A 19,261-nucleotide genomic window follows, 5' to 3' on the forward strand; every position below is an offset into this window, starting at 1 on the left:
CAAAGTGTGAAATTGTAGTACTTACCTACTGAAAATATCCTACTACAAAAGCTGGAAAAGAAAAGAACCTGTCCAAGTGAATTTTCAACAATGTGTTTAAGTTATTGCTGCGCATTTTCTGACATTGCTAATTATATTGTACACATGGAGAGTGTGTTTGCTTCAGATTTTAATTATTGTTGGGAGTATTTTTAAAAATACTTAATTCTGTTTTCAGTTCTTTTAACAATTCTAATGCATACTTCATATCTCTAATGTAATTACGGAGACAAAGCATCACTTGTTCTATCCAAAGAGGTTCCCTGTAGAGAGTTAGTACACTGTTTTTGATTTCCAAAACTTCAAGTATAAAAGCAGATGGAAAGACAGTTAACAAGTCTAAACACAATGAATGGCTAATATTTTTCATTCCCCACTGACAATGAGATTCAGGCAAAGGTGTTAATATTCAAAGGGGCAAAGCATAAAAATAGCAAATATTAGATGAATCTTGTTAATTGTATAGACAGTTGAAGCTATTTAGGATGTGCAAAATACCTCTCTACAAAAGTAGTGGAAATTTGCAAGATATAATAAGGATAAAATTTTAAGTTACAGGGGAGAAAGAAAAAAAAAGAGATAGGATGAGAGTACAGATTATTGATGAAAAGGGTTGCTGGTGGAAGGCAAATGGAAATGGCAGCTGGGAATGGAAAGAAACAAAAACAATTTTTTTAAAAAAGGGATTAGCAGAAACATCAACAGCTGCTTGTCAAATAATACTGAGGACAGAGAGTATTAGCTGAAATTACTACTCTCAAATTGAGCTTGTGGTTCCTCAAGCATTCCCTTGAGATTTATTAGAACAGCAGAATCAGAGTTGAGAGAGTGCAACTAAGATTGTGAACTTTAGTCGACCATGTCTATGCCAACCATGATGCCATAAACTAATCCCAAACCCTCTTGTCCCTGCCTGTTCATGATTTAAGTACCTCTTAAGCATTGCTATTGTATCTGTTTCTACCACCTCCCACAGGAGCACATTCCATACACCTACCACTCTCTGCATAAAACAAATCACCCTGTACATCCACTTAAAACATTTCCCCCCTCTCACTTTAAACAGATGCCCCTTAGTATTGGATATTTCCACCTTGGAAAAGAAAAGATTCTGACTATTCACCCTATCCATGCCTCTCATAATTTTATATATCTTTATCAGGCTGCCCCTCAGTCTCCAAAGCTCTAGGAAAAACAATCCATATTTGTTCAACCTCTCCTTATCGTTAATACACTTTAATCCAGGCAACATCCTGGTGAACTACTTTTGCACCCTCTCTCCAAAGCCTCCATATCCTTCCTATAATATGACAACCAGAATGATACACAATATATATCATAAACACAGTGGCTACAAGAGCAGGCCAGAAACTAGTTATACTGTAGCAAGTAACTCACCTCCCTACTCCTCAAAACCTGTTCACTATCGACAAGGCACAAGTCAGGAGTTTGATGGAGTACTCCCCAATAACACTCAAGATGTTTGACACCATCCATTTGACTGGAACTACATCCACTCCCTCCAGCACTCCAGTAGCAGCAGAGCATATTATCTACAAGATACATTGCAGATATTCGCCAGACAGCATCTTCCAAACCCACCATTATTTCTCTGCAAAGACATGCAAGAGAATTCCTAAAGGCCTGGCACTCCATCCACAACGCCATAAACAAACGCATAGATCTAGATGCCATCTATCAACCCCTCAGAAAACGAACAGGAAATGACATCACCACAAACCAAAGGAACTCCATCCAGGAGAAAGATATAAATAGAAAGCAGGAGACAACAGCTTCGCCTCACTTGGAGGTCGCCACTGATGATGTTACCTGGCCAGGGAACGAAACGTCTGATATCAAACCTACAGCTCAGCGAACAAACCTACACCCTAAATCTCTCTCTCCCAGCAAGCCACTCTCCATCCTGACTTGGAAATATATTGTCATTTCTTCACTGTCACGGAGTCAAAATCCTGGAATTCTCCCCCTAATGGCATTGTGGGTCAATCCACAGCAAGTGGCCTGCAGTAGTTCACCACCACCACTTCCTCAATGGCAACTAGGGATGGATGAGGAACTCTGGCCAGTTAACAATGCCCACATCCCACAAATGAATAAATTAAAAAAATACACAATAGGCCAAAAGTGGCCTAACTAAAGTCTTATACAGCTTCAACATGACTTATCAACCTTTTTACTCAACGTCCCAACCATGCAGACAAGCACATCATATCCCTTCTTTATCAGTTTATCCACTTGCATTGCCATTTTCAGGGAGCTACAGACTTGCAGCCCAAGATTTCTCTGTATATCCATGCTCCTAAGGGGCTTGCCATTTAAAGAATACCCTCCTGTTGCATTTGATCTCCCAAAATATATCATCTCACACTTATCTGGATAAAACTCCATTGGCCATTTCTCTGCCTTACTCCCCAAATGATCTATATCCCACTGTAATTTTTTTTGAAAACCGTTCTCACTATACAACAGGGATCCTAGCACTGATCCTTATGGACTACCACTGATCACAGTTCTGCAATCAGAAATACAACCCTCCACAACTACCCCATGTCAATTTTATATTCAACTTACCATCTCACCGTGGATCATGTGACCTCATCTTCTGAACCACCCTACCATGAGGAACTTTGTCAAATGCTTTACTAAAGGTCAATACAACATTCACTGCTTGGCACTTTTGTTACTTCCTCAAAAACTCAACTCAATCAAAGTTGAGAGTAAAGGCCTCCCCGGCACAAAGCCATGCTGACTATGCCTAATAAGCCCATTATTTTCCAAAAGCAAGTAAATCCTGTCCCTAAGAATCTTCTCTGATAATTTCCTGATCACTGACGTAAGGCTCACTGGCCTATAAATCAGGTGATATGCTTAGGGTCCCGATTGTGGACTAAATGGAAGCGTTACATAAAACTGTCCTCTAACCTACATTAGGTGCCTTTAATGCAGAGGAGATCACAGTGTGAGCAACAAATACAGTACACTAAATTGACAGGTACAAGTAAATCAATATTACAGTCTGAAGGGATACATCAGACCTTGGATGGTGGGAATGGAGGAAACAAAAAAAAAAATTACGTGCTGTATCTCATTCGAATTCACATGCAAGTGCAGTGAGAAAAGGAGGTATTGACTGATGAAAGACTTCACTAGGGTGGGTGATTGACTAGTGTTAAAGCAGTAACAGCTGCTTTTAAAATGGTGAAAAGAGGGGGTAGAGATGTTTGGTGGCAACATTGTGTTGGATGTGACACTTAAGGAAAAATAATATTTTAAGCATTAGTATGGAAGTTGGTATTATCTGATCAGATGCAACTGGAATGAAAAGGAGGTTATTCAAGGGAACTGGTAATATATCCACTATAAACCCACTCTCTACACTTGTCTGCACTTTTCAGACACCAATTCCTGAAAGAATTCGAAACTGCACTTATGTTTTTTCATCACCATTCCATCTCTTCTGACAATACCACATTCCCCATCAACACTTTCAAAATGGATTCCTTTATTCCCAAAGAATCTTTAACGCTATTGACAGAGTTCCTTTCACTGTATCCAATTATTTTCCACAAATCAACTCTGACCCACCCCCAAACCACAATAAGGTTTCAGTTGTTCGCAACTTTCACTTCATCAGCAACATTCAAAGTACCATAGAACAGTATCCCTATTGTATGGAAAAAGGTCGTTACTCCGAAGAGTAATCCACCCAGCACTATTCCCCTACCGTATTACATTTCCTCTATGTAATGCACCTAACCTACACATCTCTGAACACTATGGACAATTCATCATGGCTAATTCACCTAACCTGCACATCTTTGGATTGTGGGAGGAAACCCACGCAAAGGGGAGAATGTGCAAACCCCACACAAACAGTTGGCAGAGGCTGGAATTGAACCTGGGTCCTTGGTGTTGTGAAGCTGCAGTGCTAACCACTGAGCCATTGACATTTCTACTACCTCATGCAGGATGCCATTTTTCCTCTGCTACCCACACAACACTCCAAAAAGGACTATTTTCTTCCAAAAGCCTTGGTCCATTTCTCAAACTCTCCCACCTATCCCTTGCTGTCCTGTGGCAAGTCTCCATGCAGTAATGCAACACTTGCACTTTTATTTCGTCTCTCAGCTAAAGCTCCAAACATTTCTTCCAGGTTCAGAAGCGATTTGTTTTCACTCCTTTCCATGTATTAGACTGACATTTCTGAGCACTTAAAGGCTTTTGTGCTTTTTAAAAAATGGAACGTACAAAATAAATAACACACTTCAAAATTCCATTCATTTTATCTAGTAATAAGATTTTGTTTTGTAAACTGAAGCACACATTTAAATACTATTTACCTTTAAATGTAATTCTATTTAGTTAATGTTTTCTAAATATGAAAAAAACTTAAATTCATTACTTAAAGAGGGATTTTGGTATATTAAGCTTTCTCAAAAGTATAAAACTTTGAAGAAAACTTTAATCAACCTTGTCTTGGCTACAGTGGCAGTGCTTTGAAAGCTAGACTTCCATATAAAGCTATTGGACTACAACCTGGTATTGAGAGATTTTTTAGTTTTGTCCACCCCAGTCCGACACCAGCATCTCCACACCTTTGTTACAGTGGGAAGATAAAATATAAAATGTGTGAACACTTGGCAGACTAACCCCATTTTGTCTGAAAGTGTAACACGGGAATTTTCTATTGGTCATTTTTAATCTCTGCCTAATTGCAGACTAATCTGGAAGCTAAAAGCTAGGACAGACAGAGTCATCATCTCTGGGTTGTTGCCGGTGCCACGTGACAGTGAGGCAAAGAATAGGGAGAGAGTGCAGTTAAACACGGGGCTGCAAGGATGGTGTAGGAGGGAGGGCTTCAGATATTTGGACAATTGGACTGCATTCTGGGGAAGGTGGGACCTGTACAAACAGGACGGGTTGCACCTGAACCAGAAGGGCACCAATATCCTGGGGGGTAGGTTTGCTAGCACTCTTCGGGGGGGTTTAAACTAATTTGGCAGGGGGATGGGATCCGGACTTGTAGTCCAGCAAGTGTGTCAGGATGCCCAAGACTGTAGGGAGGCTGTGGAGAAGGTAGCACTGACAGGGACTACTTGCGGACACAGAGATGGGCTCAAGTGCGTATACTTCAACGCAAGAAGTATCAGAAATAAGGTGGGTGAACTTAAGGCGTGGATCGGTACCTGGGATTACGATGTTGTGGCCATCACGGAAACATGGATAGATGAGGGTCAGGAATGGCTGTTGGAGGTTCCGGGTTACAGATGTTTCAGTAAGATTAGGGAGGGTGGTAAAAAAGGAGGGGAGGTGGCATTGCTAATTAGAAATGGTATAACGGCTGCAGAAAGGAAGTTTGAGGGGGATCTGCCTCTGGAGGTAGTATGGGCTGAAGTCAGAAATAGGAAAGGTGCAGTCACCTTGTTGGGTGTTTACTATAGGCCCCCCAATAGCAGCAGAGATGTGGAGAAACAGATTGGGAAACAGATTTTGGAAAGGTGCAGAAGCCACAGGGTCGTAATCATGGGCGACTTCAACTTCCCAAATATTGATTGGAAGCTCTTTAGATCAAGTAGATTGGATGGGGCGGTGTTTGTGCAGTGTGTCCAGGAAGCTTTTCTAACGCAGTATGTAGATTGTCCAACCAGAGGGGAGGCCATATTGGATTTGGTACTCGGTAATGAACCGGGACAAGTGGTGGGCTTGTTAGTGGGTGAACATTTTGGTGATGGCGACCACAATTCTGTGACTTTCACCTTGGTTATGGAGAGAGATAGGTGCGCACAACAAGGTAGATTTTATAATTGGGGGAAGGGAAATTACGATGCTGTAAGACAGGATTTGAGGAGCATACGTTGGGAGCATAGGCTGTCAGGGAAGGATGTGGTGGAAATGTGGAATTTTTTCAAAGAGCAGATACGACGTGTCCTTGATATGTATGTACCTATCAGGCAGGAAAGAAATGGTCGTGTGAGGGAGCCTTGGTTGACGAGGGAGGTTGAATGTCTAGTAAAGAGGAAGAAGGAGGCTTACATAAGGTTGAGGAAACAGGGTTCCGACAGAGCAGTGGAGGGATATAGGATAGCCAGAAGGGACCTGAAGAAAGGGATTAGGAGAGCTAAGAGAGGGCATGAAAAATCCTTGGCGGATAGGATCAAGGATAACCCCAAGGCATTTTATGCGTATGTGAGAAACCTGAGAATGACGAGAACGAGGGTAGGTCCGATCAAGGACAGTAGTGGGAGACTGTGTATTGAGTCGGAAGAGATAGGAGAGGTCTTGAACAAGTACTTCTCTTCAGTATTTACGAACGAGAGGGACCGTATTGTTGAAGAGGAGAGTGTGAAACGGACTGTTAAGCTAGAAGAGATACCTGTTAGGAAGATGTGTTGGACATTTTGAACAACTTGAGGATAGACAAGTCCCCCGGGCCTGACGGGATATATCCTAGGATTATGTGGGAAGCAAGAGAGGAAATTGCAGTACCGTTGGCAATGATCTTCTCGTCTTCACTGTCAACGGGGGTGGTACCAGGGGACTGAAGAGTAGCGAATGTTGTGCCCCTGTTCAAAAAAGGGAATAGGGATAACCCCGGGAATTACAGGCCAGTTAGTCTTACTTCTGTGGTAGGCAAAGTAATGGAAAGGGTACTGAGGGATAGGATTTACGAGTATCTGGAAAGACACTGCTTGATTAGGGACAGCCAGCACGGATTTGTGAAGGGTAGGTCTTGCCTTACAAGTCTTATTGAATTCTTCGAGGAGGTGACCAAGCATGTGGATGAGGGTAGAGCAGTGGATGTAGTGTACATGGATTTTAGTAAGGCATTTGATAAGGTTCCCCATGGTAGGCTTATGCGGAAAGTCAGGAGGCATGGGATAGAGGGAAATTTGGCCAATTGGATAGAAAACTGGCTAACCGGTCGAAGGCAGAGAGTGGTGGTAGATGGTAAATATTCAGCCTGGAGCCCAGTTACAAGTGGAGTTCCGCAGGGTTCAGTTCTGGGTCCTCTGCTGTTTGTAATTTTTATTAATGACTTAGATGAGGGAGTCGAAGGGTGGGTCAGTAAATTTGCAGATGATACGAAGATAGGTGGAGTTGTGGACAGTGAGGAGGGCTGTTGTCGGCTGCAGAGGGACTTAGATATGATGCAGAGCTGGGCTGAGGAGTGGCAGATGGAGTTCAACCCTGCCAAGTGTGAGGTTGTCCATTTTGGAAGAACAAATAAGAATGCGGAATACAGGGTTAATGGTAGGGTTCTTAGTCAGGTGGAGGAACAGAGGGATCTTGGGGTCTACGTACATCGATCTTTGAAGGTTGCCACTCAGGTGGATAGAGTTTGTAAGAAGGCCTATGGAGTATTATCGTTCATTAGCAGAGGGATTGAATTCAAGAGTCGTGAAGTGATGTTGCAGCTACAGGACTTTGGTTAGGCCACAGTTGGAGTACTGTGTGCAGTTCTGGTCGCCTCACTTTAGGAAAGACGTGGAAGCTTTGGAGAGGGTGCAGAGAAGATTTACCAGGATGTTGCCTGGAATGGAGAGTAGGTCATACGAGGATAGGCTGAGAGTTCTCGGCCTTTTCTCATTGGAACGGCGAAGGATGAGGGGTGACTTGATAGAGGTTTATAAGATGATCAGAGGAATAGATAGAGTAGACAGTCAGAAACTTTTCCCCCAGGTACAACAGAGTGTTACAAGGGGACATAAATTTAAGGTGAAGGGTGGAAGGTATAGGGGAGATGTCAGGGGTGGGTTCTTTACCCAGAGAGTGGTGGGGCATGGAATGCGCTGCCCGTGGGAGTGGTAGAGTCAGAATCATTGGCGACCTTTAAGCGGCATTTGGATAGCTACATGGACGGGTGCTTAATCTAGGTTAGAAGTTCGGCACAACATCGTGGGCCGAAGGGCCTGTTCTGTGCTGTATTGTTCTATGTTCTATGTTCTATGTTCTAATCTCTCTGCTTTCCTACTTACCTACTACTTGATTCCAATGAAGCTCACTATTAGCTCAGTGAACAACATCACATCATTCCATTAGATATTCTATATGCTTCTATACTGAACATTATTTTGAGCAATGTCAAATTACAATTCTGCTACTTCCATTTACACCTCCTCGAGACACATCTTTAATTTCTTAACTTGTTCCATCTCCTTTGGTGTACACCATCAAGCCTTTTGCTATTTAAAATATCTTCCTCTATCATTCTCACAGACCTTCCTATTGCTCTCTGGTCTGTTTCTCTCTTTCTATATTTTATTTAAAATCCATTACATTTCCAACTTCTTTATGCAAAGGACAGAGTAGAAAGTTGGACAGAATTTTCCACAACTTCAAAAATTTTCAGCTGTTGGAACCATTTTTTTGGGTTTAGATGGCATTCAGTAATGACAGCAGCTAGAATTAAGAAGCTGCCTCCAGCATTGACCTCCATGACCAGCAGCCTGAGGAGACAGTCTTCATAGTTTCTGCTGAGAAAGTGGGGTTGGAAGGGAAAGTACAGTGACAGCACCATCAAACTGATGGGAGCAGCTGTTACTGCATCACTCCCAGCACTATCAAAGACATCAGTCTCTCGGAGCTCTTCATGCAATGGCTAGTTTCTTTCAACAGAAGACAATCAGCCTTTCCAAAACAAAAAAGGGAGAACGCTCATGATGCTCTAACATTGCGCTGTGCTGCAGCCCGCTTCCTAATTGCAAGATACTGACATAGCATTAGCCCATGCAATGCTAGGAAAGTTGTAACTTCCATGTAGAACTGTGTGAATGGCACAATTATCTTTCTCAATTAATTTCCTGCTGCTATTGGGTGGGTTGCTCGGCAAAAATGGTCATTGATGGGATACATTGGAAAACCAGTCCAATGCATTTTTCTCTAATTTTGCTTCCTTTCCCAAACATATCCCAAAGCCCTGGAAAATATCCCATGAATTATTTTTCCACGCCGCATATTCCGAGCTTTTTCTATTTTAACTTGGGGTTAATACGTTGTACTGTTAGATGGTCTTAAATTTGCGAACCATTAAATTTATCAATTATATGTTTTAACAAGTTGATCAGGAGGATCACCCAAATCTACGCAAAGTATAATAGTCAGTGCAAGATAATGCCTGGTTCCACTATGTCCAGTTTCAAACAATGGGTTTTGGTCATACAAAAGTAAGTGTGTATCAATAAGCCAAAAAGGAAGGAGAGAAAATGGAAAAAGTGCAAACAATTTTAAAGAAAGACTTGAGTAAGACTCATCACGCTGCACTGCTATGTAGAAACTGACCCAGTAATATGTTGTCAGATTTTGTTTTACACTCTCAACTGCCCGAAGAAATTTCACATTGATATAAAGCTATTATATAAACATAAATTTTATTTGATTCTATACCTTATCAATAACTACTGCAAAACTGATACATCTATCATTCCTGCCTCCTCCATTTTTCTCAAAGTCAAGGAGCGGTATAAGGTCCATTTCCTGAATGCAGAGGTTTAAAGAATTATGACTAATCTGTGATGAAAACCACTAGTCCAGTAGTTTTGTGTTTTTAGGTACCATTATTGGTGCTAAGAGCTGTGGCCCAGGAGATTATTTGATGGATTTTGATTCAGTACGATTGGTTCTGCTGATTTTACAATCAAGCATTGTGGAACTCAAGTCGGCTTGTCAAGACACATAATTAAAAGGGAAACAGCAGGCTAAGTGCCCATAATACAAGAGGACCCTGTAAGTGCTGTAGCATACAAAGGCACTTAAAAAGTCAAAAGGAGAAAAATACTAGATTTAACATGAGAGAGAGTTTGAGGAAATGGAAGGGACATCTGACAGAACTGTACTAAATTATGACAAGTTTAGCTAAGGTAGACAAAGCTATTTCCACTAGCTATGGAATATAGATTTTGTGGTTTAAGCAAAAGGTGCATAAGGGATATGAAGAGCAACCTTTTCTGATACAGGAACAAATAATAATTTGGATTTTTTTGCCTGTGATGGAAAAAAGAAATTGGAACTTGAGGAAAACGCACAGGACTACAGGTACAGAATGGGGGAATGGAAGGATTGGATCGTTCAACAGAGAACAGACATGGACGCAGTAGACAAAATAATCTACCTCCGGGAATAACAGACGTGTTAGTTTTGCATCAGTTATTGACAAGGTATAGAATCAAATATAAATTTAGATAACATCTAACTCAATGTGAAATCCCTTGGGGCATTTGAGAGTGTAAAACAAAATCCAAGCAGTTTCCAAAATTTGTTTTGCTATTACAAAAACTCCCAAGCTGAATTTTGCACCCATTTTATTATAAAAGGATCATTTAAACATTTCTCAAGCAAAATATGCTTTGCAGAACAGTAATTGAAACAACTTTAAATTTAACTGCTTCATAAATTCAAACTTTTGAAAAAAAATAGATCAGTGCTTTCAGTATAAGGCCTTTTGGGATAATTTACTGCCTTAGTTAATGGCCTATAATGATATGATTAGTAATGCAAACATTTTGCATCACTGATCACAAACAGTTAAAATAAGGTGTTGAAAAGAATCAAACATGATTACTTTACTTACTTAAGTAAAGGAAACAGGCCCTTCGGCCCAACAAGTTCACACCAACCCGCAACCCACCATTCATTTACCCCTTCACCTAACACTACGGGCAATTTAACATAGCCAATTCACCTGACCTGCACATCTTTGACTGTGGGAGGAAACCGGAGCACCCGGAGGAAACCCACACAGACACAGGGAGAATGTGCAAACTCCACATAGACAGTCGCCTGAGGCAGGAATTGAACCCGGGTCTCTGGCGCTGTGAGGCAGCAGTGCTAACCACTGTGCCACCGTGTCACCCACAAATGATTTAAAACATTACTAAAGTGACAAAAATATTGATCACGAATTGGCAAGAAAGAGTTCTATCCAGTACTGAACACTGTTGTTTAGCTTGTTTAAAACCTTAGCAGATGGGACAAAATATTGAGCATGGTCAAAACTGTAATATAATCATATTATTCAGGTCATGAAGAACTTGGAAGTTACTTAAGTGAGCGCCTGAGACAGAGAGAAATAAAAAGTCAGTTTTCAAAGTCAAAAAGTGGGTAATACTTCATATTTCAATAATGGAAAATCACTTTATACAGCGGTACATAGAACACTGGCCTGGAATTTGTAGTCAGTAGCGAACGAATAGTGCCAGCCACTCATTACACCTACACTTGCCCACAGTTGCTGTGGGCTTTTGCACTGGAACTTGCAGTGATGAGAAATCCACATCAGTGCATAACCTTCTACTGGGAACATGGGACCTGTGTGAACAGGACAAGCAACTGTGTTAACTACTTAACCATATCTTAACCATTCAGATTGAAGAATTTATAAGCAGCGCAGAACTGAGAGTTAGAATATTTAATTCAATGCCAAATCACATACAGAAAGCACAGCATAGAGAGGAAAGAAAGGGGAGACTAATGGGGAACAAGAGAGAGAAAAAAAGTGGAATTTTTTTTAAAGCCTCCAGTAGTAATTAAAATTTTAAGGTTTGAGATTCCACACAAGTTAATTTTCAGTGTCAGAGGTTGCTTGTTACTAGTTAAGATTTATCACGCCACTCCAAATTCATTTACATCAGAATGGACAAGCCTCATTTTAATTTTGGAAAATTTAGTGGTTTAGCACAGCAAACTGATACATTTCATATGTTTCAAGAAGCATGTTTCAATGAAGTATCAAGATCACAAAGCTACCTGACATTCACATTTAATGATGAAGTATGTGCAAGCACCTGGAAGGTGCTGAAAAAACCCATCAGGTCTGACAAAATCTGAGGAGAGAAAGAGAGTTAATGCTTGAGTTCAATGTGACTCTTCCTTAAAAGTTAATTCTATTTCTCTTTCCACAGATGTTGCCAAAACTGAATAATTCCATCACTGTTTCATTTCTGATTTTCAGCTTGAACTAAAACTTGACTTCTTTTTCACAGGAAGTTGCTGTCCTATTTACTTCGTAATGATAGTGTTCTGACACCTTTACCATTACTTTTGGTCAAAACTTGAACCATTGACTTAAATCTTGGCAGGGATTAACTTTATTGTCATTTTTGACAAAATTGGAACTTCTGAATTCAAACAATAACTGCAAATGTCTTTACATTGACTATTGCTCATTTAAACTGATTTTAATAAATATAAATAATTCAGTTATGTTATTGAATTAATTTTGTGCAGATTACTTATTTATCTAATTTAAATTTGACTTAGTAGTTTGAAGAGGAGTTCAACTACAATACTGCAAATTTCATTCAAGTTAATACATTGTAAAAAGAAAACCATGCTTGGGTTGTAATTCCATACGCAGCAGTATTTGCGCAGAGATATTTCTCCTGCTGTGTGTACTTGTAGCAATTACTTCCTACATTTTAAATATGTGCCATATTCTCAACTGTTGGAGGGGGGACAGACAACCTTTCTGTACTTACTAACATAACTAAAATTTGACTCTCACTACTTGGAACTTTCTGATGAATCTGATATCTATTTCAATCCATAATTGCAAATATCAACAATACAAGCCCTTTTTCTTCCATTGCTAAGTGAGTTGTATCATTGGTCACAATCCATTTTAATTAAAGCGAACTCAAACAGGATTTAAATATTAAAACGAAGTTGCATTTATATAGTACATTTGATCATATCAACATGTCCTATTGTCTAATCAGTTCAGTATTTTTTATGTCACCATTTGACATTTCACCACTTAGGTTAAAAAGACAGCCAATTTAATCACAGCAAACTCCTACAAACAACAATAAAAAACTATCCAGATAATTTTTAAGAGATGCATTAATATAAATAATAGATATAGAAATGTTTTAATTTGTATGTGTTATTGGGATGTTAAGGAAGCCTGTGATTTTCATTTTTTCAATTCAAAATACTGTATCATTAAGAAAGAACAAATAAAGTTGTCATTAGAGCCATGATCTTACAGAATGGTGAAGCAGGCTTGAAGGGCCAAGTAGCTTACTCTGGTTCCTTACTCATATGAGAAAGAGATGAGCAGTGAGTAGTAGAACATCTGGCAGGAAATTAGCATTTGCATTGGGTGCTGCCAGTTAGCAGCATTTGTCACCAGTTGAAGGGCTGCTGTAATAACCCAGGAGTGACTAAACTAATTTTCACAAGAATTGTTATAAGGATCTAGTGATCCACATTAGAATTCAGCATTAGAACTAAAACAATTGCCTCAGGAAAAAGTGAGTAGTCTGTTAGAAAACTGCACCAGGGAACAAGGGAAGGGAGCAGAGAGCTGAGAATAACAACATAAGAACACAAAAACTAGGAGCAGGACTTGGCCATTTGGCCCTTTGAGCCTGCTCTGTCATTCAAGATGATCATGGCTGATCTTTTCGTGGCCACAACTCCACTTAGCCGTCATCTCACCATTACCCTTAATTCCTTCATTGTTCCAAAAACAAAATCAAATCTTAGCTTTAAAGACATTTACTGAAGTAGCCTCAACCACTTCATTGGACAGGGAATTCCATAGATTCACAATCCTCTGGGTGAAGTTCCTTCTCAATTCAGTCCTAAATCTACTCCCCCTAATATTGAGGCTATGCCCTCTTGTCTCAGTTTCACCTGCTAGTGGAAACATCCTCTCTGCATCTCTCTTATCTATTCCCTTCATAATTTTATATATTTCTAAGAGATCCCACCTCATTCTTCTAAATTCCATCGAATGTAATCCCAGTCTACTCAGTCTCTCCTCTCATAACATAACCCCCTCAACTCCGGAATCAGCCTAGTGAACCTCCTCTGCACCCCTCCCAGTACCAAAACATCCTTTCTCAAGTAAGCAAATACTGCACGCCGGACTCCATGTGTGATCTCACCAGAACTCTAGAAAGCTGCAACATAACCTCCCCAGTTTTAAACTGAATCCCTTCAGCAATGAAGGACAAAATTCAATTTAGAACTTTTGAACTATTCAAGTAATAGTCCTTTTTACTGTTACTGCTACCAAAACAGATGACTTCACATTTATCAAATTGTATTCCATCTGCCAGACCAATGCCCACTCACTTTAATGCATCTATGTTCCTCTGCAAAGTTTCACAGTCCTCTGCACACTTTGCTCTGCACACTTTAGTGTCATCTACAAACAATGACACCCTGGACATCATGCCCAACTCCAAGCCATCAATAATAAATTGTGAATAATTGAGGTCCCAACACTACTTCCTGAGGCATGCCACTGATTGCTGATTGCCAACCAGAATAGCACTCATTTATCTCTACTCTTTGCTTTCTGTTAGTCAACCTCTATCCATGCCAAATCTTAACCATAACGCCATACATCTTTATCTTGTGCAGCAGCCTCTTGTGCAGCACCGTATTGAAAGCTTTTTGGAAATCTAAGTATAACACATCTACTGGGTCACCGTTGTCCACTGTGCTTGTAATAACTTCACAGAATTCCAAAAGATTAGTTAAGCATGACCTGCCCTTCTTGAACCCATGCTGTGTCTGCCCAACAGGACGAAGTCTATCTAGATGCCTTGCTATTTCTTCTTTGGTAGTAGACTCAAGTATCTTCCCTACTACAGAAGCTAAGCTATAATTCCCCATCTTTTGTCTACCACCCTTTCTAAACAGTGACATCACATTTACTGTTTCCCAATCTGCTGGAACTGCCCCACAGTCCAGCGAACTTTGGAAAATTACCACAAGTGTGCTTGTTATTTCTCCTGCTATCGCATTTAGTACCCTGGAATGCATTTCATCAGGGCCAGGAGACCTGTCTATCCTTAGCTCAAATAGCTTGCCCAACACTACTGCTTCCGTGGTAATGATCGTTTCCAGGTTCTCCTCTACCTTCGTCTCTTAGTCAATTACTGGCATGTTATTAGTGTCCTCCACAGTGAAGACATTCACAAATACTTGTTCAATGCCTCGGCCATTTCATCATATCCCATGATTAAATGCCCCTGCTCATCCTCTACAAGACCAATGTTTACTTTAGCTGCTCTTTTTCATTTTATTTATTTATAGAAACTTTTGCTATCTGTCTTTACATTCCATGCTAGTTTTTTTCTCATGTTCTATCTAACTTTTCTTTATAGTAAATAGTGTAGCTTCAGTAATTATAGCAGTCTGAGGCACCTCTTATGTCATGGTGGCAATGTCCCTATCTCTGAGGTAGGGTGTCTGGATGGAAGTCCTACCTGCTCCAGAGAAACTGTGTATACACAACTGAATAGGCAGTTTAAAAATATCCATAATAGATTGAGAAGATTAGGTTTGAAAAATAATCCACTGCAGTTGAAGTTTTATTGCTACAAAGGGATTTATTTGTATGTTCAGAGACAATGTGACTAAGCTAAAAATGTTGGGAGTGTCATGAGCCAAGAGAACAAGTTCAAGGAATTTAGAAAAAAACCTCAGACATGTTGATATTCATAGGAGAAAGAAACTGACAAGTACTGAACTTGTGCATTGTGCCATATCTTGAAGTAATCAAATATGAAGTTTCAATATTTAGAACATAGAACTATACAGCGCAGAACAGGCCCTTCAGCCCTCAATGTTGCACCGACCTGTGAACTATTCTCAGCTCTTCCCCCCACACTACCCCATCACTATCCATGTGTTTGACTAAGGATTGTTTAAATCTCCCTAATGTGGCTGAGTTGACTACATTGGCAGGTAGGGCATTCCACACCCTTACCACTCTGAGTAAAGAACCTGCCTCTGACATCTGTCTTAAATCTATCACCCCTCAATTTGTAGTTATGCCCCCTTGTACAAGCTGACATCATCATTCTAGGAAAAAGACTTTCACTGCCTACTCTATCTAATCCTCTGATCATCTTGTATTTCTCTATCAAACCCCCTCTTACGTCTTCTTTCCAATGAGAACAGACCCAAGTCTCTCAGCCTTTCCTCATAAGACCTTCCCTCCAGACCAGGCAACATACTGGTAAATCTCCTCTGCACCTTTTCCAATGCATCCACATCCTTCCCAAAATATGGCGACCAGAACTGTACACAATATTCCAAGTGTGACCACACTAGCGTTTTGTATAGTTGCAGCATGATATTGCAGCTCCGGAACTCAATCCCTCTATTAATGAAACCTAAAACACCGTATACCTTCTTAACAGTACTATCCACCTGGGTGGCAATTTCAGGGATCTATGTACATGGACTCCAAGATCTCTCTGCACATCCACACTACCAAGAATCTTTCCATTGACCCAGTACTCTGCCTTCCTGGTATTCTTTCTAAATTGCATCACTTCACATTTAGCTGCATTGAACTCCAGTTGCCACCTCTCAGCCCAATTCTGCAGTTTATCCAAGTCCCCCTGCAACCTGTAACATTCTTCCAAACTGTCCACTAGTGTCGTCTGCAAATTTACTAATCCATCCACCTATGCCTGCGTCAAAGTCATTTATAAAAATGACAAACAGTAGTGGTCTCAAAACAGATCCTTGTGGCACACCACTAGTAATCGGTTTCCAGGCTGAATATTTCCCATCAACCACCACTCGCTGCCTTCTTTCAGAAAGCCAGTTTCTAATCCAAACTGCTATATCACCCTCAATCCCATGCCTCTGCATTTTCTCCAACAGCCTACATGCTGAACCTTATCAAAGGCTTTACTGAAGCCCATGTATACCATGTCAACTGCCCTACACTCATCTACATGCTTGGTCACCTTCTCATAAAAATCAATGAGATTTGAGAGATATGACCTGCCCTTGATGAAACCATGTTAACTTTCTGAAATCAAATTGTTGCTTGCTAGATGATTATAAATCTTATCTCTTATAATCCTTTCCAAAATCTTTCCTATAACAGAAGTAACGCTCACTGGTCTATAATTACCTGGGTCATCTCCACTGCCCTTCTTGAATAAAGTCACAGCATTTGCAATCCTCCAGTCCTCTGGTACTAAACCTGTAGACAATGACAAATCAAATATCAAAGCCAAAGGCTCTGCTACCTCCTCCCTGGCTTCCCAGAGAATCCTCAGATAAATCCCACCCGACCCAGGGGACTTGTCTACATTCACTCCTTCTAGGAATTGATATCACCTGTGCGCAACTAACCTTGATCCTTTCTAGTCTAATATCTCGTACCTCATTTCTCTCCTCTACAATATTCTCCTTTTCCTGAGTGAAGACCGATGAGAAATGTTCGTTTAGCACCTCTCCGATCTCCACAGGATCCACACTCAACTTCCCACTTTTGTCTTTGACTGGCCCTATTCCTACCCTAGTCATCCTTTTATTCCTCACATACCTATAAGGAGGCTTTGGGGTTCTCCTTTATTCTATTTGCTAAAGACTGCTCGTGTCCTGCCTTTGCTCTTCTTAACTCTCTCTTTAAATCCCTAGTACACCACGGTTCCCTTACCATATGACTTCCTCCCTGCCCAACAGGGACATACCTATTAAGGACACGTAATATTATACAATAAATCTTGTCAATTACAATTCTAAATTCTGATTATTCTTTTTGTTAGCAACAAGAATTTCCACCTTTTGGTTTTACAAGAGCATTCAAATCCCAACAGTTTGTAGTACTCCTTCAGTAATAGTCTACTTGTTGGTCAAGATTCTGAGGCTTAAGTCTCAGAACCTACAAGCTCTTGATTTAAAGGCAAGAGTGTTACCACTGTATCACAGATGATACACTAAAGTAAATCCTTCGATAGTTATTAATCAATTTGAGATTGTAGCTAACTTTACTATTCAAGCATACCTAGGATGATATTTGCCAGTTTAACTGCCAGCTAAATATGGTGGATTAACAGGGCAAGTAACAGACTGTTAACTAATCTTACGCAGTAAAGATCTTTTCAGTTTATAAATGATACTTTCACCATGGCAATGGAAGCAACAAGGGAATCCAGATGTTTTCTGCTACTCTTCCCTTACGCTCAGGATTTCTTCAGGGCAAAAAATATTTATAGAATAAGGGCAGACACAAAATAGAGATTGAAAAATTAAATTATACATATTTTAAAAAGTAAATCATAGCTTACTGGTACTCACCACTTGTGCATCAATTGCCACTTGAGCAAAACCCTTTCGACCGCGCCAGAATATGCTGTAAGTCTCATCACTAAACAGTGCTTCACGGACTCCACCTGGTGAGATGGCCAGTAAGTGACCACTTTTCAAAGCTTTGACACATTCTTCTTGCGGACCATGCATGACACTAAAAACTTCCAACAATAATTTAAAGCCTGAAAGAAAATTTAAGTATCTTTACTGGCAGAAACAGGTGTGGGGAAAAAAAAAGTTCTATTGTCTCACAAAACCATTAAAAGTATAACACAGCTGATTATAGAATCATACAGCACGGAAACAGACCCTTCGGTCCAACTCATCAACACTGACTCACATCCCAGTCTGACCTGCCAGCATTTGGCCTATATCCCTCTGAACCCTTCCTATTCATATGTCCACCCAGATGTGTTTTAAATGTTGTAATTGTATCCACCCCATCACTTCCTCTGGCAGCTTGCTCCATACGCATAGCATCTGCTGCATGAAAAAGTTGCCCCTCAGGTCCTGTCTAAATCTTTTGCCTCTCACCTTAACCCTCTGCTCTCCAGTTCTGCACTCCCCCACCCTAAGAAAAAGACTTTGGTTATTCCCCCCATCTACACTCCTCATGACTTAATAAATCTATATAAAGTCACCCCTCATCCTCTGATGCTCCAGTGAAAACAAACTCAGCCTATTCAGCCTCCCCCTGCAATCAAAGCCTCCAGAAACATGTGGGTAAATCTCTCAAGTTTAGCAACATCCCTCCTATAAAAGGGCGACCAGAACCGCATGCAGTATTCCAAAAGTGTCTTTGACAAAACTAATGTTAGACTTAAACCAATCTAAACACTATCTATTGGCTGGCTGTTCATTAATTAAACAACATTCTAGGTTCATGCAAAATCAGCAACTAACCTTTTTACAAGATTATACACAAACCTTGGAAGTTTCTCATTTACACAAACATTCTAAGTAAAACAACTTATGATACAAAGGAATTCATGGTTATCAAGCAGATATTCATTAAGGTGATTTAACCCTTGCACTGTCAATGGTATCTTGTTTATGAGATTGTGGAAAGTGGCAGAGGTGCAGCAAAATGATAACTGCAGAGTGTGAAATGCTGGGAGTGAAGGAAAAG

At 40.3% G+C, this 19,261-nt stretch overlaps 1 protein-coding gene across 6 annotated transcripts in view; it reads right to left on the bottom strand.

The window, feature by feature from the left end:
• tmem68 (transmembrane protein 68) overlaps positions 1-19,261 on the bottom strand; it is an 80,403-nt gene that overhangs the window by 25,020 nt on the left and 36,122 nt on the right. For all 6 annotated transcript variants that reach the window (XM_072570562.1, XM_072570560.1, XM_072570559.1 and 3 more), the window contains one exon: positions 18,121-18,314. In XM_072570562.1, the coding sequence (XP_072426663.1) occupies positions 18,121-18,314 (194 nt within the window). The remainder of the gene's footprint in view (positions 1-18,120; positions 18,315-19,261) is intronic.

This window comes from Chiloscyllium punctatum, chromosome 5, assembly GCF_047496795.1.
Source record: "Chiloscyllium punctatum isolate Juve2018m chromosome 5, sChiPun1.3, whole genome shotgun sequence".
Taxonomy (NCBI): Eukaryota; Metazoa; Chordata; class Chondrichthyes; order Orectolobiformes; family Hemiscylliidae; genus Chiloscyllium; species Chiloscyllium punctatum.